The 27,186-nt window shown below is 47.3% G+C and overlaps 1 protein-coding gene across 1 annotated transcript in view; it reads left to right on the top strand.

Moving 5' to 3' along the window:
- PTPRR (protein tyrosine phosphatase receptor type R) overlaps window positions 1-27,186 on the top strand; it is a 246,084-nt gene that overhangs the window by 39,803 nt on the left and 179,095 nt on the right. The window contains exon 2 of the mRNA XM_088452526.1: window positions 16,692-16,996. Coding sequence (XP_088308652.1) covers window positions 16,692-16,996 — 305 coding nt within the window. The remainder of the gene's footprint in view (window positions 1-16,691; window positions 16,997-27,186) is intronic.

Below are 27,186 nucleotides of genomic sequence, written 5' to 3'. Positions count from 1 at the left end.
ATGGAGGGGTCAGGGGGTAGTGCAGAGAGCTAGTGGTGAGTATGGAGGGGTCATAGGTAGTGCAGAGAGTTAGTGGTGAGTATGGAGTTTTCAGCGAGGTAGTGGTGAGTATGGAGGGGTCAGGGGGTAGTGCAGAGAGATACTGGTGAGTATGGAGGGGTCAGGGGGCAGTGCAGAGAGGTAGTGGTGAGTATGGAGGGGCCAGGGGGTAGTGCAGAGAGGTAATGGTGAGTATGGAGGGGTCAGGGGGTAGTGCAGAGAGGTAGTGGTGAGTATGGAGGGGTCAGGGGGTAGTGCAGAGAGCTAGTGGTGAGTATGGAGGGATCAGGAGGGTAGTGCAGAGAGGTAGTGGTGAGTCTGGAGGGATGAGGAGGGTAGTGCAGAGAGCTAGTGGTGAGTATGGAGTATTCAGTGAGGTAGTGGTGAGTATGGAAAGGTCAGGGGGTAGTGCAGAGAGATATTGGTGAGAATGGAGTGGTCAGGAGGTAGTGCAGACAGATATTGGTGAGTATTGAGGGGTCAGGGGGCAGTGCAGAGAGGTAGTGGTGAGTATGGAGGGGTCAGGGGGTAGTGCAGAGAGGTATTGGTGAGTATGGAGGGGTCAGGGGGTAGTGCAGAGAGCTAGTGGTGAGTATGGAGGGATCACGAGGGTAGTGCAGAGAGGTAGTGGTGAGTCTGGAGGGATCAGAAGGGTAGTGCAGAGAGGTAGTGGTGAGTATGGAGTATTCAGTGAGGTAGTGGTGAGTATGGAGGGGTCAGGGGGTAGTGCAGAGAGATATTGGTGAGAATGGAGTGGTCAGGAGGTAGTGCAGACAGATATTGGTGAGTATGGAGGAGTCAGGGGGCAGTGCAGAGAGGTAGTGGTGAGTCTGGAGGGATCAGGAGGGTAGTGCAGAGAGGTAGTGGTGAGAATGGAGTGGTCAGGAGGTAGTGCAGAGAGGTAGCGGTGAGTATGAAGGGATCAGGAGGGTAGTGCAGATAGGTAGTGGTGAGTATGGAGGGGTTAGGAGGTAGTGTAGATAGGTAGTGGTGAGTATGGAGGGGTTAGGAGGTAGTGCAGATAGGTAGAGGTGAGTATGGAAGGGTTAGGAGGTAGTGCAGAGAGATATTGGTGAGTATGGAGGGGTCAGGGAGGCAGTGCAGAGAGGTAGTGCTGAGTCTGGAGGGGTCAGGGGGTAGTGTAGAGAGGTAGTGGTGAGTATGGAGTATTCAGGGAGGTAGCGGTGAGTATGAAGGGAACAGGAGGGTAGTGTAGGGATGTATTGGTGAGTATGGATGGGGCAGGGAGGTAGTGCAGAGAGGTAGTGGTGAGTCTGGAGGGATCAGGAGGGTAGTGCAGAGAGGTAGTGGTGAGAATGGAGTGGTCAGGAGGTAGTGCAGGGAGGTATTGGTGAGTATGGATGGGTCAGGGAGGTAGTGCAGATAGGTAGTGGTGAGTATGGAGGGGTCATAGGTAATGCAGAGAGGTAGTGGTGAGTATGGAGTATTCAGGGAGGTAGCGGTGAGTATGAAGGGAACAGGAGGGTAGTGCAGGGATGTATTGGTGAGTATGGATGGGTCAGGGAGGTAGTGCAGAGAGCTAGTGGTGAGTATGGAGTATTTATGGAGGTAGCGGTGAGTATGAAGGGATCAGGAGGGTAGTGCAGAGAGGTAGTGGTGAGTATGGAGGGGTCAGCGGGTTGTGCAGAGAGCTAGTCGTGAGTATGGAGGGATCAGGAGGGTAGTGCAGTGAGGTAGTGGTAAGTATGGAGGGATCAGAGGGTAGTGCAGAGAGGTAGTGGTGAGTATGGAGGGGTCAGGGGGTAGTGCAGAGAGCTAGTGGTGAGTATGGAGGGGTCATAGGTAGTGCAGAGAGTTAGTGGTGAGTATGGAGTTTTCAGGGAGGTAGTGGTGAGTATGGAGGGGTCAGGGGGTAGTGCAGAGAGATACTGGTGAGTATGGAGGGGTCAGGGGGCAGTGCAGAGAGGTAGTGGTGAGTATGGAGGGGCCAGGGGGTAGTGCAGAGAGGTAATGGTGAGTATGGAGGGGTCAGGGGGTAGTGCAGAGAGGTAGTGGTGAGTATGGAGGGGTCAGGGGGTAGTGCAGAGAGCTAGTGGTGAGTATGGAGGGATCAGGAGGGTAGTGCAGAGAGGTAGTGGTGAGTCTGGAGGGATGAGGAGGGTAGTGCAGAGAGCTAGTGGTGAGTATGGAGTATTCAGTGAGGTAGTGGTGAGTATGGAAAGGTCAGGGGGTAGTGCAGAGAGATATTGGTGAGAATGGAGTGGTCAGGAGGTAGTGCAGACAGATATTGGTGAGTATTGAGGGGTCAGGGGGCAGTGCAGAGAGGTAGTGGTGAGTATGGAGGGGTCAGGGGGTAGTGCAGAGAGGTATTGGTGAGTATGGAGGGGTCAGGGGGTAGTGCAGAGAGCTAGTGGTGAGTATGGAGGGATCACGAGGGTAGTGCAGAGAGGTAGTGGTGAGTCTGGAGGGATCAGAAGGGTAGTGCAGAGAGGTAGTGGTGAGTATGGAGTATTCAGTGAGGTAGTGGTGAGTATGGAGGGGTCAGGGGGTAGTGCAGAGAGATATTGGTGAGAATGGAGTGGTCAGGAGGTAGTGCAGACAGATATTGGTGAGTATGGAGGAGTCAGGGGGCAGTGCAGAGAGGTAGTGGTGAGTCTGGAGGGATCAGGAGGGTAGTGCAGAGAGGTAGTGGTGAGAATGGAGTGGTCAGGAGGTAGTGCAGAGAGGTAGCGGTGAGTATGAAGGGATCAGGAGGGTAGTGCAGATAGGTAGTGGTGAGTATGGAGGGGTTAGGAGGTAGTGTAGATAGGTAGTGGTGAGTATGGAGGGGTTAGGAGGTAGTGCAGATAGGTAGAGGTGAGTATGGAAGGGTTAGGAGGTAGTGCAGAGAGATATTGGTGAGTATGGAGGGGTCAGGGAGGCAGTGCAGAGAGGTAGTGCTGAGTCTGGAGGGGTCAGGGGGTAGTGTAGAGAGGTAGTGGTGAGTATGGAGTATTCAGGGAGGTAGCGGTGAGTATGAAGGGAACAGGAGGGTAGTGTAGGGATGTATTGGTGAGTATGGATGGGGCAGGGAGGTAGTGCAGAGAGGTAGTGGTGAGTCTGGAGGGATCAGGAGGGTAGTGCAGAGAGGTAGTGGTGAGAATGGAGTGGTCAGGAGGTAGTGCAGGGAGGTATTGGTGAGTATGGATGGGTCAGGGAGGTAGTGCAGATAGGTAGTGGTGAGTATGGAGGGGTCATAGGTAATGCAGAGAGGTAGTGGTGAGTATGGAGTATTCAGGGAGGTAGCGGTGAGTATGAAGGGAACAGGAGGGTAGTGCAGGGATGTATTGGTGAGTATGGATGGGTCAGGGAGGTAGTGCAGAGAGCTAGTGGTGAGTATGGAGTATTTAGGGAGGTAGCGGTGAGTATGAAGGGATCAGGAGGGTAGTGCAGAGAGGTAGTGGTGAGTATGGAGGGGTCAGCGGGTTGTGCAGAGAGCTAGTCGTGAGTATGGAGGGATCAGGAGGGTAGTGCAGTGAGGTAGTGGTAAGTATGGAGGGATCAGAGGGTAGTGCAGAGAGGTAGTGGTGAGTATGGAGGGGTCAGGGGGTAGTGCAGAGAGCTAGTGGTGAGTATGGAGGGGTCATAGGTAGTGCAGAGAGTTAGTGGTGAGTATGGAGTTTTCAGGGAGGTAGTGGTGAGTATGGAGGGGTCAGGGGGTAGTGCAGAGAGATACTGGTGAGTATGGAGGGGTCAGGGGGCAGTGCAGAGAGGTAGTGGTGAGTATGGAGGGGCCAGGGGGTAGTGCAGAGAGGTAATGGTGAGTATGGAGGGGTCAGGGGGTAGTGCAGAGAGGTAGTGGTGAGTATGGAGGGGTCAGGGGGTAGTGCAGAGAGCTAGTGGTGAGTATGGAGGGATCAGGAGGGTAGTGCAGAGAGGTAGTGGTGAGTCTGGAGGGATGAGGAGGGTAGTGCAGAGAGCTAGTGGTGAGTATGGAGTATTCAGTGAGGTAGTGGTGAGTATGGAAAGGTCAGGGGGTAGTGCAGAGAGATATTGGTGAGAATGGAGTGGTCAGGAGGTAGTGCAGACAGATATTGGTGAGTATTGAGGGGTCAGGGGGCAGTGCAGAGAGGTAGTGGTGAGTATGGAGGGGTCAGGGGGTAGTGCAGAGAGGTATTGGTGAGTATGGAGGGGTCAGGGGGTAGTGCAGAGAGCTAGTGGTGAGTATGGAGGGATCACGAGGGTAGTGCAGAGAGGTAGTGGTGAGTCTGGAGGGATCAGAAGGGTAGTGCAGAGAGGTAGTGGTGAGTATGGAGTATTCAGTGAGGTAGTGGTGAGTATGGAGGGGTCAGGGGGTAGTGCAGAGAGATATTGGTGAGAATGGAGTGGTCAGGAGGTAGTGCAGACAGATATTGGTGAGTATGGAGGAGTCAGGGGGCAGTGCAGAGAGGTAGTGGTGAGTCTGGAGGGATCAGGAGGGTAGTGCAGAGAGGTAGTGGTGAGAATGGAGTGGTCAGGAGGTAGTGCAGAGAGGTAGCGGTGAGTATGAAGGGATCAGGAGGGTAGTGCAGATAGGTAGTGGTGAGTATGGAGGGGTTAGGAGGTAGTGTAGATAGGTAGTGGTGAGTATGGAGGGGTTAGGAGGTAGTGCAGATAGGTAGAGGTGAGTATGGAAGGGTTAGGAGGTAGTGCAGAGAGATATTGGTGAGTATGGAGGGGTCAGGGAGGCAGTGCAGAGAGGTAGTGCTGAGTCTGGAGGGGTCAGGGGGTAGTGTAGAGAGGTAGTGGTGAGTATGGAGTATTCAGGGAGGTAGCGGTGAGTATGAAGGGAACAGGAGGGTAGTGTAGGGATGTATTGGTGAGTATGGATGGGACAGGGAGGTAGTGCAGAGAGCTAGTGGTGAGTATGGAGTATTTAGGGAGGTAGCGGTGAGTATGAAGGGATCAGGAGGGTAGTGCAGAGAGGTAGTGGTGAGTATGGAGGGGTCAGGGGGTTGTGCAGAGAGCTAGTCGTGAGTATGGAGGGATCAGGAGGGTAGTGCAGTGAGGTAGTGGTGAGTATGGAGGGATCAGAGGGTAGTGCAGAGAGGTAGTGGTGAGTATGGAGGGGTCAGGGGGTAGTGCAGAGAGCTAGTGGTGAGTATGGAGGGGTCATAGGTAGTGCAGAGAGTTAGTGGTGAGTATGGAGTTTTCAGGGAGGTAGTGGTGAGTATGGAGGGGTCAGGGGGTAGTGCAGAGAGATATTGGTGAGTATGGAGGGGTCAGGGGGCAGTGCAGAGAGGTAGTGGTGAGTATGGAGGGGCCAGGGGGTAGTGCAGAGAGGTAATGGTGAGTATGGAGGGGTCAGGGGGTAGTGCAGAGAGGTAGTGGTGAGTATGGAGGGGTCAGGGGGTAGTGCAGAGAGCTAGTGGTGAGTATGGAGGGATCAGGAGGGTAGTGCAGAGAGGTAGTGGTGAGTCTGGAGGGATGAGGAGGGTAGTGCAGAGAGCTAGTGGTGAGTATGGAGTATTCAGTGAGGTAGTGGTGAGTATGGAGAGGTCAGGGGGTAGTGCAGAGAGATATTGGTGAGAATGGAGTGGTCAGGAGGTAGTGCAGACAGATATTGGTGAGTATTGAGGGGTCAGGGGGCAGTGCAGAGAGGTAGTGGTGAGTATGGAGGGGTCAGGGGGTAGTGCAGAGAGGTAATGGTGAGTATGGAGGGGTCAGGGGGTAGTGCAGAGAGCTAGTGGTGAGTATGGAGGGATCACGAGGGTAGTGCAGAGAGGTAGTGGTGAGTCTGGAGGGATCCGAAGGGTAGTGCAGAGAGGTAGTGGTGAGTATGGAGTATTCAGTGAGGTAGTGGTGAGTATGGAGGGGTCAGGGGGTTGTGCAGAGAGATATTGGTGAGAATGGAGTGGTCAGGAGGTAGTGCAGACAGATATTGGTGAGTATGGAGGAGTCAGGGGGCAGTGCAGAGAGGTAGTGGTGAGTCTGGAGGGATCAGGAGGGTAGTGCAGAGAGGTAGTGGTGAGAATGGAGTGGTCAGGAGGTAGTGCAGAGAGGTAGCGGTGAGTATGATGGAATCAGGAGGGTAGTGCAGATAGGTAGTGGTGAGTATGGAGGGGTTAGGAGGTAGTGTAGATAGGTAGTGGTGAGTATGGAGGGGTTAGGAGGTAGTGCAGATAGGTAGAGGTGAGTATGGAAGGGTTAGGAGGTAGTGCAGAGAGATATTGGTGAGTATGGAGGGGTCAGGGAGGCAGTGCAGAGAGGTAGTGCTGAGTCTGGAGGGGTCAGGGGGTAGTGCAGAGAGGTAGTGGTGAGTATGAATGGGTCAGCGGGTAGTGCAGAGAGCTAGTGGTGAGTATGGAGGGGTCAGGGGGTAGTGCAGAGAGGTAATGGTGAGTATGGAGGGGTCAGGGGGTAGTGCAGAGAGCTAGTGGTGAGTATGGAGGGATCAGGAGGGTAGTGCAGAGAGGTAGTGGTGAGTCTGGAGGGATCAGAAGGGTAGTGCAGAGAGGTAGTGGTGAGTATGGAGTATTCAGTGAGGTAGTGGTGAGTATGGAGGGGTCAGGGGGTAGTGCAGAGAGATATTGGTGAGAATGGAGTGGTCAGGAGGTAGTGCAGACAGATATTGGTGAGTATGGAGGAGTCAGGGGGCAGTGCAGAGAGGTAGTGGTGAGTCTGGAGGGATCAGGAGGGTAGTGCAGAGAGGTAGTGGTGAGAATGGAGTGGTCAGGAGGTAGTGCAGAGAGGTAGCGGTGAGTATGAAGGGATCAGGAGGGTAGTGCAGATAGGTAGTGGTGAGTATGGAGGGGTTAGGAGGTAGTGTAGATAGGTAGTGGTGAGTATGGAGGGGTTAGGAGGTAGTGCAGATAGGTAGAGGTGAGTATGGAAGGGTTAGGAGGTAGTGCAGAGAGATATTGGTGAGTATGGAGGGGTCAGGGAGGCAGTGCAGAGAGGTAGTGCTGAGTCTGGAGGGGTCAGGGGGTAGTGCAGAGAGGTAGTGGTGAGTATGAATTGGTCAGCGGGTAGTGCAGAGAGCTAGTGGTGAGTATGGAGGGATCAGGAGGGTAGTGCAGATAGGTAGTGGTGAGTATGGAGTGTTCATGGAGGTAGTGCAGAGAGGTAGCGGTGAGTATGAAGGGATCAGGAGGTTAGTGCAGAGAGGAAGTGGTGATTATGAAGGGATCAGGAGGGTAGTGCAGGGAGGTATTGGTGAGTATGGATGGGTCAGGGAGGTAGTGCAGATAGGTAGTGGTGAGTATGGAGGGGTCAGGGGGTAGTGCAGAGAGCTAGTGGTGAGTATGGAGGGGTCATAGGTAGTGCAGAGAGGTAGTGGTGAGTATGGAGTATTCAGGGAGGTAGCGGTGAGTATGAAGTGATCAGAAGGGTAGTGCAGAGAGGTAGTGGTGAGTATTGAGGGGTCAGGGGGTAGTGCAGAGAGCTAGTGGTGAGTATGGAGGGATCAGGAAGGTAGTGCAGAGAGGTAGTGATGAGTCTGGAGGGATCAGGAGGGTAGTGCAGAGAGGTAGTGGTGAGTATGGAGTATTCAGTGAGGTAGTGGTGAGTATGGAGGGGTCAGTGGGTAGTGCAGAGAGATATTGGTGAGAATGGAGTGGTCAGGAGGTAGTTCAGACAGGTATTGGTGAGTATGGAGGTGTCATGGGGCAGTGCAGAGAGGTAGTGGTGAGTCTGGAGGGATCAGGATGGTAGTGTAGAGAGGTAGTGGTGAGAATGTAGTTGTCAGCAGGTAGTGCAGAGAGGTAGCGGTGAGTATGAAGGGATCAGGAGGGTAGTGCAGATATGTAGTGGTGAGTATGGAGGGGTTAGGAGGTAGTGTAGATAGGTAGTGGTGAGTATGGAGGGTTTAGGAGGTAGTGCAGATAGGTAGAGTTGAGTATGGAAGGGTTAGGAGGTAGTGCAGAGAGATATTGGTGAGTATGGAGGGGTCAGGGAGGCAGTGCAGAGAGGTAGTGGTGAGTCTGGAGGGGTCAGGGGGTAGTGCAGAGAGGTAGTGGTGAGTATGAATGGGTCAGGGGGTAGTGCAGAGAGCTAGTGGTGAGTATGTAGGGATCAGGAGGGTAGTACAGATAGGTAGTGGTGAGTATGGAGTGTTCATGGAGGTAGTGCAGAGAGGTCGCGGTGAGTATGAAGGGATCAGGAGGTTAGTGCAGAGAGGTAGCTGTGATTATGAAGGGATCAGGAGGGTAGTGCAGGGAGGTATTGGTGAGTATGGATGGGTCAGGGAGGTAGTGCAGATAGGTAGTGGTGAGTATGGAGGGGTCAGGGGGTAGTGCAGAGAGGTAGTGGTGAGTATGGAGGGGTCATAGGTAGTGCAGAGAGGTAGCAGTGAGTATGAAGGGATCAGGAGGGTAGTGCAGATAGGTAGTGGTGAGTATGGAGGGGTTAGGAGGTAGTGTAGATAGGTAGTGGTGAGTATGGAGGGGTTAGGAGGTAGTGCAGATAGGTAGAGGTGAGTATGGAAGGGTTAGGAGGTAGTGCAGAGAGATATTGGTGAGTATGGAGGGGTCAGGGAGGCAGTGCAGAGAGGTAGTGGTGAGTCTGGAGGGGTCTGGGGGTAGTGCAGAGACGTAGTGGTGAGTATGAATGGGTCAACGGGTAGTGCAGATAGGCAGTGGTGAGTATGGAGTGGTCAGGGGGTAATGCAGAGAGTTAGTGGTGAGTATGGAGGGGTCATAGGTAGTGCAGAGAGGTAGTGGTGAGTATGGAGTATTCAGGGAGGTAGCGGTGAGTATGAAGGGATCAGAAGGGTAGTGCAGAGAGGTAGTGGTGAGTATTGAGGGGTCAGGGGATAGTGCAGAGAGCTAGTGGTGAGTATGGAGGCATCAGGAAGGTAGTGCAGAGAGGTAGTGGTGAGTCTGGAGGGATCAGGAGGGTAGTGCAGAGAGGTAGTGGTGAGCCTGGAGGGATCAGGAGGGTAGTGCAGAGAGGTAGTGGTGAAAATGGAGTGGTCAGGAGGTAGTGCAGGGAGGTATTGGTGAGTATGGATGGGTCAGGGAGGTAGTGCAGATAGGTAGTGGTGAGTATGGAGGGATCAGAGGGTAGTGCAGAGAGGTAGTGTTGAGTATGCAGGGGTCATAGGTAGTGCAGAGAGGTAGTGGTATGGAGTATTCAGGGAGGTAGTGGTGAGTATGGAGGGGTCAGGGGGTAGTGCAGAGAGATATTGGTGAGTATGGAGGGGTCAGGGGGCAGTGCAGAGAGGTAGTGGTGAGTATGGAGGGGTCAGGGGGTAGTGCAGAGAGGTAGTGGTTAGTATGGAGGGATCAGGAGGGTAGTGCAGAAAGGTAGTGGTGAGTATGGAGGGATCAGGGGGTAGTGCAGAGAGCTAGTGGTGAGTATGGAGGGGTCAGGGGGCAGCGCAGAGGGGTAGTGGTGAGTCTGGAGGTGTCAGAGTGTAGTGCAGAGAGGTAGTGGTGAGTATGGATGGGTCAGGGAGATAGTACAGATGGGTAGTGGTGAATATGGATGGGTCAGGAGGTAGTGCAGATAGGTAGTGGTGAGTATGGAGGGATCACAGGGTAGTGCAGAGAGGTAGTGGTGAGTATGGAGGGGTCAGGGTGTAGTGCAGAGAGCTAGTGGTGAGTATGGAGGGGTCGTAGGTAGTGCAGAGAGGTAGCGGTGAGTATGAAGGGATCAGGAGGGTAGTGCACGGAGGTATTGGTGAGTATGGATGGGTCAGGGGGTAGTGCAGAGAGTTATTGATGAGTATGGAGGTATCAGGATGGTAGTGCAGAGAGGTAGTGGTGAGTCTGGAGGGATCAGGAGGGTAGTCTAGAGAGCTAGTGGTGAGTATGGAGGGATCAGGAGGGTAGTGCAGAGAGGTAGTGGTGAGAATGGAGGGGTCAGGGGGTAGTGTAGGGAGGTATTGGTGAGTATGGAGGGGTCATAGGTAGTGCAGAGAGGTAGTGGTGAGTATGGAGTATTCAGGGAGGTAGTGGTGAGTATGGAGGGGTCAGGGGGTAGTGCAGAGAGATATTGGTGAGTATGGAGGGGTCAGGCAACAGTCCAGAGATGTAGTGGTGAGTATGGAGGGGTCAGAGAGTAGTGCAGAGAGTTAGTGGTGAGTATGGAGGGGTCAGGGGGTAGTGCAGAGAGGTAGTGGTGAGTATGGAGGGATCAGGATGGTAGTGCAGAGAGGTAGTGGTGAGTATGGAGTTTTCTGGGAGGTAGTGGTGAGTCTGGAGGGATCAGGAAGGTAGTGTAGAGAGGTATTGGTGAGAATGGAGTGGTCAGGAGGTAGTGCAGAGGGGTAGCGGTGAGTATGAAAGGATCAGGAGGGTAGTGCAGATAGGTAGTGGTGAGTATGGAGGGGTCGGGGGTAGTGCGGAGAGGTAGTGGTGAGTATGGATGGGTCAGGGAGATAGTACATATGGGTAGTGGTGAGTCTGGAGGGATCAGAAGGGTAGTGCAGAATGGTAGTGGTGAGTATGAAGGGATCAGGAGGGTAGTGCAGAGAGGTAGTGGTGAGTCTGGAGGGATCAGGAGGGTAGTGTAGAGAGGTAGTGGTGAGAATGGAGTGGTCAGGAGGTAGTGCAGAGAGGTAGCGGTGAGTATGAAGGGATCAGGAGGGTAGTGCAGATAGGTAGTGGTGAGTATGGAGGGGTCAGGGGGTAGTGCAGAGAGGTAGTGGTGAGTATGGATGGGTCAGGGAGATAGTACTTATGGGTAGTGGTGAGTCTGGAGGGATCAGAAGGGTAGTGCAGAGAGGTAGTGGTGAGTATGAAGGGATCAGGAGGGTAGTGCAGAGAGGTAATGGTGAGTATGGAGGGATCAGGAGGGTAGTGCAGAGAGGTAGTGGTGAGTATGGAGGGATCTGGAGGGTAGTGCAGAGAGGTAGTGGTGAGAATGGAGTGGTCAGGAGGTAGTGCAGGGAGGTATTGGTGAGTATGGGTGGGTCAGGGAGGTTGTGCAGATAGGTAGTGGTGAGTATGGAGGGATCAGAGGGTAGTGCAGAGAGCTAGTGGTGAGTATGGAGAGGTCATAGGTAGTGCAGAGAGGTAGTGGTGAGTATGAAGGGATCAGGAGGGTAGTGCAGATGGGTAGTGGTGAGTATGGAGGGGTCAGGGGGTAGTGCAGAGAGGTAGTGGTGAGTATGGGGGGGTCAAGGGGTAGTGCAGACAGCTAGTGGTGAGTATGGAGGGATCAGGAGGGTAGTGCAGAGAGGTAGTGTTGAGTCTGGAGGGATGAGGAGGGTAGTGCAGAGAGGTAGTGGTGAGTATGGAGTATTCAGTGAGGTAGTGGTGAGTATGGAGGGGTCAGGGGGTAGTGCAGAGAGATATTGGTGAGAATGGAGTGGTCAGGAGGTAGTGCAGACAGATATTGGTGAGTATGTAGGGGTCAAGGGGTACTTCAGAGAGGTAGTGGTGAGTATAGAGGAGTCAGGGGCAGTGAAGAGAGGTAGTGGTGAGTATGGAGAGGTCAGGCGTGCAGTGCAGATAGCTAGTGGTTAGATAGGTAGTGGTGAGTATTGAGAGGTCAGGAGGGTAGTGCAGATAGATATTGATGAGTATTTTAGGGATCGGGGAGCTAGTTGAGATAGGTAGTGGTGAGTATGGAGGGATCAGGGACATAATGTAGATAGGTAGTGGTGAGCATAGAGGGGTCAGGGAGGTAGTGGTAAGCTCAAAGAAGTCAGGGAGGAAGGGGTGAGTCGCCCAGTACCCTTTGCAATGCTGGTCAATTGTGGGCAAATGAGTCCACCACACATGTACTAACATGCCACAGTGTAGTGCATCTACATTATTCCAGACTGTAATGCCTCCCACATAATGCCGCACTGTAGTGCTCCACACATTATGCCACACTGTAGTGCCCGACACATTACACCACACTGTAGTGCCCCACATATTATGCCACACTATAGTGCCCTCTACATTATGTCACCTGTAGTGCCTACACATTATGCTACACTGTAGTGTCCCCACATTATGTCACACTGTAGTGCCCACACATTATGCCACACTGTTGTACCCATACATTATGCCACCTGTAGTGCCCACACATTATGCTACACTGTAGTGTCCCCCACATTATGCCACCTGTAATGCCCACTCATTATGCTACACTGCAGAGCCCACACATTATGCCACCTGTAGTCCCCACACATTATGCCACCAGTAGTGCCCACACAGTGTACTCACCAGCAGCATCATCAGGCAGCCGGCAAAGCAGCAGTCACAGCCTCACAATGAGTCACACCCATGAAGCTGCGCTCCTGCTAAGCTCCAGGTCAGAGGAGCATGTGATGGGCTCCTCCAATCAGAGCTCATCACATGCTCCTCTGACCCACTGCAGAGATTACTGGGATTTATTACACAGTAGTGCAGTGCTGAATCTGACTACAGTGTGCGCCACTCCCCTGCGTGTAGCTTTCGGCAGGCTCAGTCACAGCCTTGATGACTGCCCGGCAAGCAGCTGCAGTGCAGCTTGCCATACAATTACAAATGGCACCGTAGGCCATGCCCTCCCACCATAGGAGGTGTGGCTACAAATCAGTGGGGCCCACTGGGGATTTCACCGAATCCCCAGCAGCCCTGTCCAAGCCTGGCTGCATTCCAGCCCTAAAAATACAGAAATGATAGTCTGTCCACACTGTACAGCTTAAAATTCTGGCAAATCATTGCCACTCTAATTATGACAGCATACATATTGAATGCTTCAAGTCAGTGGTGTAACTAGGGGGGGTCAGCTGGGGCACATGCCCGGGGCACCATCCGATCAGTGTGGCGGGGGGTGTGTGTATGTGTGTGTGTGGTGGAGTCTGCTGCCGGCTACCATTCAGCTCAGTGGATTCAGTGTGTAGTGTAGTGTAGTTTGTTTTCCTACAGAGTTAAAAAAACACACCGCCGCCCGCACCGGGTAGTACACAGTGAGCGTACGGTGGGGTGTTTGTTTTAGCAGCCAATGAGAGTCAGACAGGCTCTCATTGGCTGCTGCACCCAGGGCCGGGCTGGAGCTTGCTCATGAGCTCCATCTTCTGGCTCCCACAGTGGGTGAAAGGAGAGACATCATGACGTCTCTCCCATAGTTATAGAGATACAGGATGGTTCCAGCGCTTTCTAAGATCTATCCTAAGAGATATTTGATCATGTTCTCGATGTATTCTTATATATGTAAAAAAAAACTATATAACAATATTGTGTAATACCATCAGACAAGTTTCTCTCTTTTGGGAGATAGAAATACACTCAAGCTTTGTCGGTGGATGATAGGCTTTGGACACAATTTTCACTGTAGTCCTACGGTGGTTGCTAGGTGCAACGTAGATCTGTATGTCTTTAAATTACTCTAGGTCCATGTGTATCGATAGGGGAAAACACATACAACAAGCCCCCATAGTGCAAATCAATAAAACCAATACAAAGTCCTACAGGATTATGTAGTATATTCACCTTGAATGGGGTGTGATGAAAGCCTTGGACTAATAAAGTACAAATTATTTTGGTAACTGGACTTTTGTAAGCACATTTTTGGGATCCAAGGACTAGCACTAAGCTTCATAGAATCTTTATTAAACTGAAGGACATCAGTTCTAAAGATAAATTTCTAAGGCTTTCGTCATACGAATACATTGAGAACACGATTCAATATCTCTTAGGATAGATCTTAGAAAGTGCTGGAACCATCCTGTATCTCTATAACTGTATTCTGAGGGGCAATGTTGACAGGCTCCTGCTATTCCACGCTGCATATCTGGATCTACCATTGGACCTAACAGGGAAATTGGCGCCAGTCACATGCACTCCTAGGTTTCTCCCATAGTGCCAATATCGGAGGAGCGGACAGCGGCAACCGCAGGAGCAGGGATTCGGGTAAGTATTGTGTTTTGTGTGGTGTGTGTCTGTGGGTTATATATGTAAGGGCCACTACCGGGAACACTGTATAAGGGGCATTGTATAAGGGCACTATTGGGGGCACTGTATAAGTGGCACTACTGGGGGCACAGTATTAGGGGCACTACTGGGGGCACTGTATAAGGGGCACTATATAAGGAGCACTACTGGGGGCACTGTATAAGGGGCACTACTGGGGGCACTATAAGGAGTACTACTGGGGGAACAGCATAAGGGGCTCTACTAGGGGAACTGTATAAGGGGCACTACTGGGGGCAATGTATAAGGGACATTACTAGGAGCACTGTAAAAGGGACACTACTGGGGCACTGTATAATGGGCACTACTGGGGCACTGCATAATGTGCACTACAATGGGGCATTGCATAAGGGGCACTACTACTTTGAGAACTGCATAAGGGGCACTACTGGGGGCACTCTATAAGGGGCACTGCATAAGGGGCACTAATGGTGGCACTATATAAGGGGCAATACTGGGGGCACTGTATAGGGGGCACTACTGGGGGAACTATATTAGGGGCACTGTATAAGGGGCACTACTGGAGCACTGTATAAGGGTCATTTCTGGGGACACAGCATAAGGGGCACTACTGGAGGCACTGTATAAGAGGCACTACTGGGGGCACCATATAAGGGGCATTACTAGGGGCACAACTGGGGCACTGCATAAGGGGCACTGCATAATGTGCACTACAACAGGAGGCATTGCATCAGGGGCACTGCATAATGTGCACTACAACAGGGTACATTGCATAAGGGGCGCTACTACAGGAGGCATTGCATAAGGGGAACTGTTACTGGGGACATTGCATAAGGGGCACTGCTACAGTGGGCATTACATGAGGGGCACTACTACTAGGGGCATTGCATAAGGGGCACTACTACTTTGGGAACTGCATAAAGGGCACTACTACTGGGGGCATTAAGGTGCATATGGAATGGAAAGGAATGTTCCCAGAGTGACCAGAAATGGTGTGTCATGTTGACACGCCCCCATTTTTCAATGACCATGACCCTGGTGGTACGTGAGCATGCCCACTTTTTCATATTTGAAAGGGGCACTGTTTTTCATCTTGTCCTGCGATCCAAATACCCTAGTTATGCCACTGCTACAAGTTAATTCTAGTAAAAGACTATGGGGTCTATTCATGATGTTAATTATCGGGGTAACTAACATTCTGACTTGATGCGAGCACCGGAGCAATTCGTCCGAAAATCAGCTGTCTCCCCGAAGTGTTTCACTGTGACACTAGAGCACATGCATGACCTACAGGTCATGCAAGCGCATAAGAGCCTCGATGTCCAGCAGAAGGAGCCAAACAGGGGCCATTGGGATCCGAAAGGATCCCGTTTCGTAACCCGGGACTTCTTCCCATAGGGAAGGACCGGGTTGCTCACAGCGAGCAGGAGCAAATGCCGTCGATGGCGAATGCTTCCGCACTCAAGCACCAAAAATATAATATTTTTCTGAGTTTGATGAATTCGATCCCCATACTAGTGTATGGGGGCAGCGGGCCATTCCGCGAGAGGATATCTCCTGCTTTACCCTCTTTGTGAATGGCCCGATAGCTTAATTTCTACAATTGCAGGTGAAAATGTCCATTTTTACCTGCTTTTGTAGAAATTAAGCGATGATGAATACACCACTATATATCTGGTATCCTAGTTGACATTATATTTAATATGATATTCTTTACCTTTAACCTTAGAGATGACTGTCCTTCTGAAAGTAGAAAGTCAAACATACGATTGTGGCACAAATAAATCAAAACAACCAGAAGATCTAAAATAAATAATAAATATTTTTTTACTACTTAAGAAACCTTAGACTTCCTCTACATACTGGGAGCTATTTTTTAGCAAGGGATATTGTGTCAGAATGAAGTAATGTATCTCATCAATACTATTTGTTATTGATACATCTAGAATAATTAGATAAATAAAATATTACAGTCTAGAAGAAGAATGCAATACTGAGGCAATGTAAGCTAGTGGAACAGGAGTGGGCATTGAACTAGAGCTGGTATAAAATGCAGAAGTAGTTTGAGATGGGGTAAGTATAGGATATAGGCCCTCATTCAGAGGCACTCCCAAATAACTTGCCCAAATATAATCCTCTTCAAATTTTCCCTATATATAAATTGACATAAATTATGGTAAATCTTTTCCCCATGGTGGTTCCATGCTTCTATAATTAAAACTGTATTACAAGTGTATTATGCATATGACAAAATAAACATAATCATGCCCAAAATAAAATGGCGTGTCTGAAATATTTTTAACTCAGTTTAAATAATGTACTGTATTATAGCTTCTAAACCTAGATCATGATGAATTCTAGTGATTAATAATTGTATATCACAAGTCAGTAAATGATAGAATTATTTTCTTTGTTCATCCCTAATTGTTTTCAGTATTGAGTAAAGTGTTTGCATATTTTTGGAAAATTATAGTGTGGGTAGAATAGGATTTTGTGTAAATAAAAAAAATATATTTTCTTTGATTTTCACTCAATCAGCCTCAACTCTGTTGAGCAAAATTCCATATTTTGTCTGATAATGATAAATAGTGTCACCTGCGAATAAATAACTTTGATTATATTAACAAATTGTATGCCTTCTCTATATAGTCCAACTTATCTTGTGTGACACCTATTCGCCAAAATCATCTAATGACTGAAAACACTTGATGTCCCTGAGTGCTGTATAGAGATGTAGTTAATTGTAAATAATATATTGTTATTATATAATTAAAAGTCGAGTCATGAATAATACTTTTTTAAGAGTTGAAATAGAACCAATCTTTTTCTTATCTTCTAAGTATGATTAACTTTAATGTATTGTTTTTTCCATCCCAACAGATTGCTTCTCTGGAGACAACGATAATTTTTTGTCAATCCATGAGAGGAAGAGTGGGAAGCCCAAATTTATTTACAGTCATGTACATGGTATTAAAAAGAGCTTAGACCTGGAAAGGCAGAAAATGCCTGTATATAATTTTCATTCACCAACCAATTTGAAAGTCAATAAATTGGTTCCTGGCTTATTAGTGAAATCATCTTTCCCTCAATCACCCCAAGATCAAGCACTGAATCTGTTGGCTTCTGAAGATCCAACCATTGAAGTAGAAAACCTTCCCATTCCACAAGCAAGTGTTATTTTAGTGGTGAGTATGTTAAATAACTTCTTAGCACCAAACCACTGCTCATGGCACTGACACAAAACACTGATAACATATGATACTCCTCTGTGCAAATTTGGAAGCCAGCCAACGAACTTTGAACTACAGACACACGATTGATATACATACTATAATATAATACACTGTACTTTGAATATACTGTGATTATAAATTTTAGAGATAAGGATTAACTTTTATTTACTATTCATTGTTGCATATTAAATTATTAGCTTTACACTCTACACTGTAGCTAGCTTCAAATTTGAACCACAATGTTTCATTATGTTTTGTACTGTAATCTGCTTTATGTAAATAGGAATTTGTAAAAATGCTAAATATGACTCTGCTTTAAAACATACCTGTCATGAAGGTTTGAAGGAACTAAAGGTGCCCATAAGCAGTCGATCCGATGGTTTGGTACGATTTGGCTGCTCTATCACACCGTGTATGGGCATGATATCAGGCAGAGCGCACACCCGTGGGGTCGTACATCACACCCCCAGATCTTACTGCAGGTTCAGTCGATATGGGGATGCTATGTGCGATCCCATGCAGCGCTATGTAGGTGGGAGAGGGGGGAACCATGTGTGGGGACCGCCCGATAAGTCGGATGTCGGATCCTCCGTCGCGTCGCATGGTGCATATTGCACCATGTATGGCCAGCTTAAGAGTAATGGTAAAGCCTTAATTATTGTAGTAGTGTTTAATACTCATTCCAGAGAAAATCAGCTGAAAAGCATTGCCTCTTCCTTGTCCTGTACTGTACTTTCCTTACATTAGGCACAATATCAAGAAAATGATGGAGTAGCTCAACTTATGGGATGCAATAGAAATATCTAAATCTCTTATATTCTCAGGTTTGCTATTTTGTTTTTTATTTTTCTAGAAGTAATAGTAAAACAATAGGAGTCTTACAGACTGATATATTTAGATATGTTCTAAAAATTTCTTGATATTATGTAATAAGTGTCTATAAACTAGGGGTGTGCACGGGCCACTTTTCGTGTTTTGTGTTTTGGTTTTGGATCTGGATCTTTCTTCGTGTTTTGGATCTGGATTGGTTTTGCCAAAACCACCCTTCCGTGTTTTGGGTTCTGGGTTTTGTGTTTTGGATCTGTATTTTTTTTTTTAAAAAGCATAAAAACAGCTAAAATCACCGAATTTGTGTGTTTTTCTGCTCCTGTGCTATTATTAACCTCAATAACCTTAATTTCCACTCATTTCCAGTCTATTCTGAACACCGTACACCTCACAATAGTGTTTTTATATCCAAAAGGTTGCACCGAGGTAGCTGGATGACTATGTTAAGAGATACGAGTGGGCGGCACAATCACGTGGTCCATCTAGGAGTGACACTGCAGTGGCAGACAGGATGGCTAGGCCCCAAACAGTACATAATTCAAAGAAAAAAAAGAGGTGCAAGATGGAATTGTCCTTGGGCCCTCCCACCCACCCTTATGTTGTATAAACAGGACATGCACACTTTAACAAACCAAACATTTCAGCGCTAGGGTCTGCCACACGACTGTGGCTGAAATGATTGGTTCGTTTGGGCCCCCACAAAACGACCTGGCAATTAATCTGTCCCTGTACAAACTGGCTCTGCGGAGGCAAGATGTCGTCCTCATCCACCGATTCCTCACCCTCTTCAGTGTTGTGTACATCCTCATCCTCACAGAGTATTAATTCGTCCCCGCTGGAATCCACAACCACAGGTCCCTCTGTACGTTCAGGAGGCTGGTCTCCCTGGAAGAGTTGATAATTCATTTTATGAACATCATCTTCTCCACATTTTGTGGAAGCAACCTCCTACGCCTTTCGCTGACAAGGTTCCCGGCTGCACTAAACACTCTTTCGGAGTATACACTGGAGGGGGGGCAACTCAGGTAAAATAGAGCCAGTTTGTACAGGGACCTCCAAATTGCTTCTTTTTCCTGCCAGTACAGGTACGGACTGTCTGACATGCCTACTTGGATGTTGTCACCGATGTAATCCTTTAACAGACAGATGCACGCTTGTCGCTGCTGCTTTAAGGATGCAGGTGCGGCTACAGCCCACACATTTCACAAAGACAGAAAAAAAAAGAAGAATTTTTTTATTGTTTGTGGAGCGCACTTTGAGGGTTACACCACCCTTTAACAGACAGACGCACGCTTGTCGCTGCTGCTTTAAGGATGCAGGTGCGGCTACAGCCCTCACATTTCACAAAGACAGAAAAAAAAGAATATTTTTATTGTTTGTGGAGCGCACTTTGAGGGTTACACCACCCTTTAACAGACAGACGCACACTTGTCGCTGCTGCTTTGAGGACAGTATCATATGCAGTGACAGTAGACTTGTCAGAAATTGTTGGCACGTCCTTCAGTCCGGACCAGATGTCCAAACCGGCCCTTGACTTCTGACACAGGCGCACGCTTGATGCTGCTACTGTGTTGATGCACGTGCGGCTACATCGCATACAAGTCACAAACACATAAAAAAAATAGTTTTTTATTTTTTGGAGCACTTTGAGGGTCACACCACCCTTTAACAGACAGACGCACGCTTGTCGCTGCTGCTTTGAGGATACAAGTGCGGCTACAGCCCACACAATTCACAAAGACAGAAAAAAAAAAAAGAATATTTTTATTGTTTGTGGAGCGCACTTTGAGGGTTACACCACCCTTTAACAGACAGACGCACGCTTGTCTCTGCTGCTTTGAGGATGCAAGTGCGGCTACAGCCCACACAATTCACAAAGACAGAAAAAAAAAGAAGAATATTTTTATTGTTTGTGGAGCACACTTCGCACGCTTGTCGCTGCTGCTTTAAGGATGCAGGTGCGGCTACAGCCCACACATTTCACAAAGACAGAAAAAAAATAAGAATTTTTTTATTGTTTGTGGAGCGCACTTTGAGGGTTACACCACCCTTTAACAGACAGACGCACGCTTGTCACTGCTGCTTTGAGGATGCAAGTGCGGCTACAGCCCACACAATTCACAAAGACAGAAAAAAAACTAAGAATTTTTTTATTGTTTGTGGAGCGCACTTTGAGGGTTACACCACCCTTTAACAGACAGACGCACGCTTGTCGCTGCTGCTTTGAGGATGCAGGTGGAATCTAGACGGGATTTGGAACCGGGGACACACTACCTCCATCAATTGTCTAAATCCCACTGCACTAATGGCGGATACCGGATGCACGTCTAACACCAACATAGCAGCCAAGGCCTTAGTTATACGTTTTGCTTCAGGATGACTGCTCTCGTACTTCATCCTCATCGCTAGGGACTGTTGGAGGGTCAATTGTTTAGTAAAAGTAGTGGTGTTCCTACTTCCTCTCTGGGATGATGAACAACTCCCAGCAGCAGGAACAGCACTAGGAGGAAGTGGTTCTTGATCTTTCCCTATTTTATTTTTATCGGAGAAAGTTTGGTCCTCCATTTATGTTATATTGATATATACGTGCGGCTAAGGCGCACACAAACACAGAAAATATTTTTTTATTTTTGCTGGAGAGTAGTGCACTTTGTGGGTTACACCACCCTTTAAGAAATGAGCCAGCCGGCTCTTTACTTATGGGACACAGGCGCACGCTTGGCGCTGCTCCTTTGTTGATGCACGTGCAGCCACAGTGCACACAATTCACAAACACAGAAAATATTTTTTTATTTGGTTTGGAGTGTACTTTGGGGGTTACAGCACTCTTTAACGGTCAAGCCAGCCGGCCCTTTACTTATGACACAGGCGCACGCTTGGCACTACTTTGTTGATGCACGTGCGGCTACTGCGCACACAATTCACAAACACAGAAAATATTTTTTTATTTGGTTTGGAGTGTACTATGGGGGTTACAGCACCCTTTAATGGTCAAGCCAGCCGGCCCTTTACTTATGACACAGGCGCACGCTTGGCACTACTTTGTTGATGCATGTGCGGCTACTGCGCACACAATTCACAAACACAGAAAATATTTTTTTATTTGGTTTGGAGTGTACTTTGGGGGTTACAGCACCCTTTAACGGTCAAGCCAGCCGGCCCTTTACTTATGACACAGGCGCACGCTTGGCACTACTTTGTTGATGCACGTGCGGCTACTGCGCACACAATTCACAAACACAGAAAATATTTTTTTATTTGGTTTGGAGTGTACTTTGGGGGTTACAGCACCCTTTGACGGTTAAGCCAGCCGGCCCTTTACTTATGACACAGGCGCACGCTTGGCACTACTTTGTTGATGCACGTGCGGCTACTGCGCACACAATTCCCAAACACAGAAAATATTTTTTTATTTGGTTTGGAGTGTACTTTGGGGGTTACAGCACCCTTTAACGGTTAAGCCAGCCGGCCCTTTACTTATGACACAGGCGCACGCTTGGCACTACTTTGTTGATGCACGTGCGGCTACTGCGCACACAATTCACAAACACAGAAAATATTTTTTTATTTGGTTTGGAGTGTACTTTGGGGGTTACAGCACCCTTTAACGGTCAAGCCAGCCGGCCCTTTACTTATGACACAGGCGCACGCTTGGCACTACTTTGTTGATGCACGTGCGGCTACTGCGCACACAATTCACAAACACAGAAAAAAAATATTCTTTTTTAGCACTTGGGGGGAGCACCCCTGATGGACAGAGCACCCCCTGGACAACACTACAGCACCCCTTTAGGACTGGGACACTGCACAGGACTTTGGAGTGGACACAGCCCCTATGGACAACTGACTGCACAACACAGTCCAGCCAGCCCCTATGGACTTTGAAGTAGTGGACACAGCCCCTATGGACAACAGCAGCACAGCGCAGCACAACACTACTCTGCACTACACTACACTACACAGCCCAGCCAGCCCTAACTCCCACCCTCCCTCTTCACTGTCCACAGCCGAGTGAATAAAATGGCGCAGACGCGGGTACCTTATATAGGATCCAATCCCCGCGAGATCCGGAAGGCGGGATGATGACGTTTTGCCTCGATTTCAGATCCGAGTCAGGCGGGAAAAGTCGAGCCTGACTCGGATCGGCCTCGGATCGGGGGGGCTCGGGGGGGTTCGGATTTCAGAAATCCGAACCCGCTCACCCCTACTATAAACAGTTCTTTATTGTAAAACTGCGAGTTCTAAGATTGGTTAGAATAATGGGTCATCATGCAAGCACAACACTTTTATGCCCACACATGATTACGCACATGCGCACCTAACACAGACATGGGCACGCAAGTGTTGCACATTACTTCTGCTGTGCTGCATCCAAAATAGGACACATAAGCATCATCTGCCTATGTTCTGTGTGCGATTGCAGTTGTATCTGCATGTGAAATGCTACGTTACAGTGTCAGCGCTGTGATACTGTAATGTAGCAGTTTGCATGCAGATACACCTGCAGTTGCATACAGAATATATGTATGCCACATATCATTTTAATCAGCAGAAGCTGCTTGTGCATCCTATTCACATCACTTTGCGAATAAGATGCATTTGAAGGTAATAAGTCGCACACAAAGATGCTCTCCGCTTCTGAATCACGCCACAGAATGGCGCGACTAGAAGGGCTGATTAATGTGAAGGGAAGTAAGATGTATATGGACACATCTGTAGGAGGAATAGGGGTAAGAATATGTAGGGATGGGAGGAATAGGGGAAACGAGCAATTGGGGGGAGGGAAAAGGAAAAACCCTGCACAATTGCTAGCGCATCTGCAAATGATGGGCCCATAATACTAGTAGATATATATCTTTGTCAATTGCACCAGTTTGTTGTAAACTTGTATTATCCACATTAAGTTATGAGGGCAACAGAGTACCAGTAAGCATATTGCACTCTGTGGGAAAAGGGGTGAAAATCAGAAACTTGTTCTGTAGGTTTACACAAATACTGGCTGCAGTAGTCACATCTACCAGTAGTACAATAGTTTTACTGATATAAAAGTTAGATGTATAAAGGACATTCTTTCCTGCATTAAACACACAAGGGGTTTTGTTGATACAATGGTCAGCCAAGAAGAAAGATCACAATAATGGACCAAGTTCTACAAGCACCACCATGTCCAAGCCGTTAATGAATGCAAGGTAATGAGATTATAACATTTACAAATATCTCAGAGCCCATCAGGGCTCACTAACAGCGGTACAACCAGAGTGGTTGCTGTGGGGCCCCTACACACAAGGGCCCTGACCCAACAATAACCAAGAACTGGTGCCTAGGTGCATAGTGCATACAAAGTGGCTCCTGCTAAGTCCCTAAAGCGTTACTTCACGTCTGCTTTGCTTAAGGGACTCAGAAGCCATTCTTTAAGCACTATGCATTTAGCAGCATCCACCCGGATGCTGGAAAATCAGCAGAGACTGCCACAAAAGGAAAGCACTCAGGTGCTCTGTGTGGCATACTGAGGGGTTCTGGGCACATGGGGGCTCTATGTGGCACACTGGGAGGGCAATGTGTGATATATTGGGGGGCACTAGGTCATAATATTAATATGGAGGGCTCTGTTTTTGTTCTGAGGGGGCACTAGGGCATAATGTTAATATGGGGGTTCTGTGTTGAATACTGGGGTAAAGTGTATTTAATACTGGGAACACAATGTGGCACAATGGTTATACTGGGGGCACTGTCTGGCATAATGTAATTTTATTGGTAGTGACCCCTACAAATTGTTTGCCCTAGGGGCAAGAAAAATCTTAATCTGGCGCTGAAGCCCAGCTGCCTAGGTGTATATTGGTAAGACTATGGAACAGGTGTCCCTTACCCCTTCACTGCTGAGGGTTTTCTCACCCTTGTGCTGAGGCCATTTTCCATTGTTATCGCTCGTCATATTTCAACATTTTATAAACTAGACAATTTACCACATTAAATGAGACCACTTTTATTTAATTTGAAACAACATGGGGGATATATGGGCTTTGGATCCCCACATTTGTAGAAAATTTTATTTTTGGGTACTATTTCAGTTACTGTCTGGTTATCATCTGACAATAACTATTAAGTGGGCACATCATTTGAAAGTGGACACTCTCCTCATTTATGGCAGGGTGACCCCAATGTGTAATGTGTGTGGGCCTGTATGGGGGATATAGGGCAAAATATGCCCTTCCATCATTTCTGAAAAAATATTTTTTACAGTAGCACTGGGCAATATTGTCACAGATAGTCACCAGCCAATAGCTCCTAAGGGGGCCACATAATTTGAAATGTAGACTCCATTCTTTCATACACTATGCGAGTGATCCCACATATACAGGTGTAATTATGGATATGACAGGGCACATAGTCACAGGTGATCACCAGACAATAAGTACTAAGGAGACCCATCTTTTGAAAGAGGGGATCTCTCTCTTTTTAAAATGGGTGCCCTTTATTTTATGGATGCCAGGTTGGGTGGAGACCTTCCCTCATCCCTGGACTCCATGATTTTTCTGTTGTGCAGTGGGTTTTGCCTAGGCATCACACTGATCCAGAGTCAATAATCTCTATGAATGGCACATCATTTGAAAGAGTAATCTCCCCTTTTTCAAATGAGGTGCCACCATTTCTTTTTTAAACAAAAGTGACGTTGTATCACATATTTTAAAAAAAATATCCAAATCTCATTATATATCATAACAGTTGGAAGGATTCACCTAGGTTTTTTAATCTACCATCATTATTTTTACTTTTTACATAATGTTTTGGCCTAAGGACATAATTTCTATATCTGTATTATATTAAGAGCCAATTACTTTCTTCCATCTTCTCCTATTAAGTTACTTATTAGATGCATAAAGTGCAGAGGTGAGTGGTCTGGAAAATATATCTGGCTGCGCAGAAAGTCATTGCTTCTACTCTCCAGCCTCAGCCTAGTCCAGATACATCCGATAAAATCCGAGAAGGAAAAAGGTTACTAAATATAAATATATTTTTATCTAACAAATTAGCAAGTAATAGTTACAGATTAGTGGTACCATTCAGTGTCACCTACCCAGGAATGTAGTGCAAATTCTGTATTTTATTAGCACAAGTGGTTACCCAACATATATAGAGTAACATTCATAAATGGAGTATATATATATATATATATATGTATATATATATATATATATATATATATATATATCTGATATGTACGGTCACAGGAAATTCGTTTTTTTGTGCACCAGTGTAACGCAGCTATTCACGATAAAGTTTAATTAATTGTGTTCCGTGTTTGCATTTCCTTTCAGAAACCTTTGTTTTTATTATTTTTAAGCTTCCATCTGTTCTTATGAAGGATTTTGATGCAAAATGCATATTTTTGGCTTTTGGGGCACCTATCAGTTAATTTACCCTTAGGGGGAATATACAAAGAAATATAATTTTTGCACTTTTTGTTTTATTTGGTATAGCATTAAAAGTTATGTTTTATTGTTTATTTCATTAATTTATTACTTAAACTATGCACCAAAATATGTGTTTTAGCTCTTGCTCTTTTGCATCTTGATATTATAAATTACTGCAAACCTAGGGGTATATTTAGCAAAGTTTCTAAAACAGACAAATCCTGCTGTTGCCCATAGTAACCAATCAGATTCTGTCTATCATTTCAATTGTTTGCTATAATCTGATTAGTTGCAATGGGCAACAGTACCACTTGATATCATAATTAAAATCATAACTCATTCAAAGTGATACCAAGCAATATCCAAGTGAGGATTAATTTATTTGCAAAGGCTTTCACATTTTATTGATGAGGATCTTTTAGTTACAATGTTATTTTTGACTCAGACTTCTGAAAACTGTACTCCTGATACATTTCTAGAAACTGTAATTCTAGCTGTTTTAAAATAGGTCAGGGGGACATTTTGTGTTATTGAAACATAATGAAAGTGAGTGTAGTCCTACTTATGTGTAGGTTGGGGTTGGGTACACGATCTCGGAGCACACAATGCTGGTGGTCAGAATCCCGGCACCAGAATCCCAACTGTGGAATTTCCGATGCATGGAGGTAAGTAATCTAACCATGCCCCTAACCCTCCCCTTCCCGCAACATAACGCTAACCCTCCCCTCCCGAAGCCTAACCCTAACCCTCCCCCTCCCCTCACTGCAACATAACACTAACCCTCCACTCCTGCAGCCTAACCCTAACCCACCCCTAGTGCCTAACTCTAACCCCTAACCCTAATACTCACCATCGTTATTGCATCTGAGTCGGAATTCTGTCTTCTGTCGGGATTCTGGCACCGGGATTCTGAGCACCGGTATTGTGTGCGCCAGGATGCCGAATACATCCTATAGGTTATAATAATTAGGAGTACAATTTAACATAATAGTACTGTACAGTCTATGTTATAATTGTATATATGTTAAAGTATATATACTGCACATAGCCATTTTGTGGGCGGAGCATATATATATATATATATATATATATATATATATGTATAAGCCTGGCATTCACTAAATATGTACAACATGTATCTTACCCCGTTACCCTCTTCATGTCATGTCAAAACATGCAGGTATACAGATAGATCCAACAAGGGGCACTCGGATTAAAAAACACAGCAGACAACATAATATATGTATATATATATATATTATCTGCAGTGTAAATAACCATTGCTTAACATTGCTTAGAATGTGTGGCCTACAGTATAAAGGTAAGTCTTTAAGAGCATTACAAGTCACAGCAAAACAAAAAGCCCCACACACATATATACATTTATCACCACGTAAGCAAGCACTCCCCCACACACACATACAGATGTGTCCACGTACATCTATCCTCCATGCGCTACAAGTCATGCTACACTTAATGTGGGAACACTGTGTGGCTCGGTAGCGTTGACCGTCTTTTTCTTTCAACTGCGTCTTATTCGCACAACGATGCGAATAGATAGCACAAACAGCTTCTGCTGATTGAAATGACATGCAGCATGCCTATGTTCTGTGTGCAACTGCAGGTATATCTGCATACGAAACGGTGGTACAGCCACTGACACTGTAACGTACTGTAGCATTTCGCAGATGCACCCGCAGTCGCACACAGAACATAGGCATTCTGCACGTCATTTTAATCAGCAGAAGCTGCTTGTGCTACCTATTCACATCACTGTGCGAATAAGAAGCATTTGAAGGCAAAAAGTTGCATGAAAAGATGCTCGTCACTACCGACTCATGCCATGCTATAGTGCAACTAGAAGGACTGTTTAACACGTAAGGAGTCTAGATGTATGAGGAC

Source organism: Taudactylus pleione, unplaced genomic scaffold (genome assembly GCF_031769625.1).
Source record: "Taudactylus pleione unplaced genomic scaffold, aTauple2 ptg000038l, whole genome shotgun sequence".
Classification (NCBI taxonomy): Eukaryota; Metazoa; Chordata; class Amphibia; order Anura; family Myobatrachidae; genus Taudactylus; species Taudactylus pleione.
This window is presented reverse-complemented; position numbering and strand designations above follow the sequence as displayed.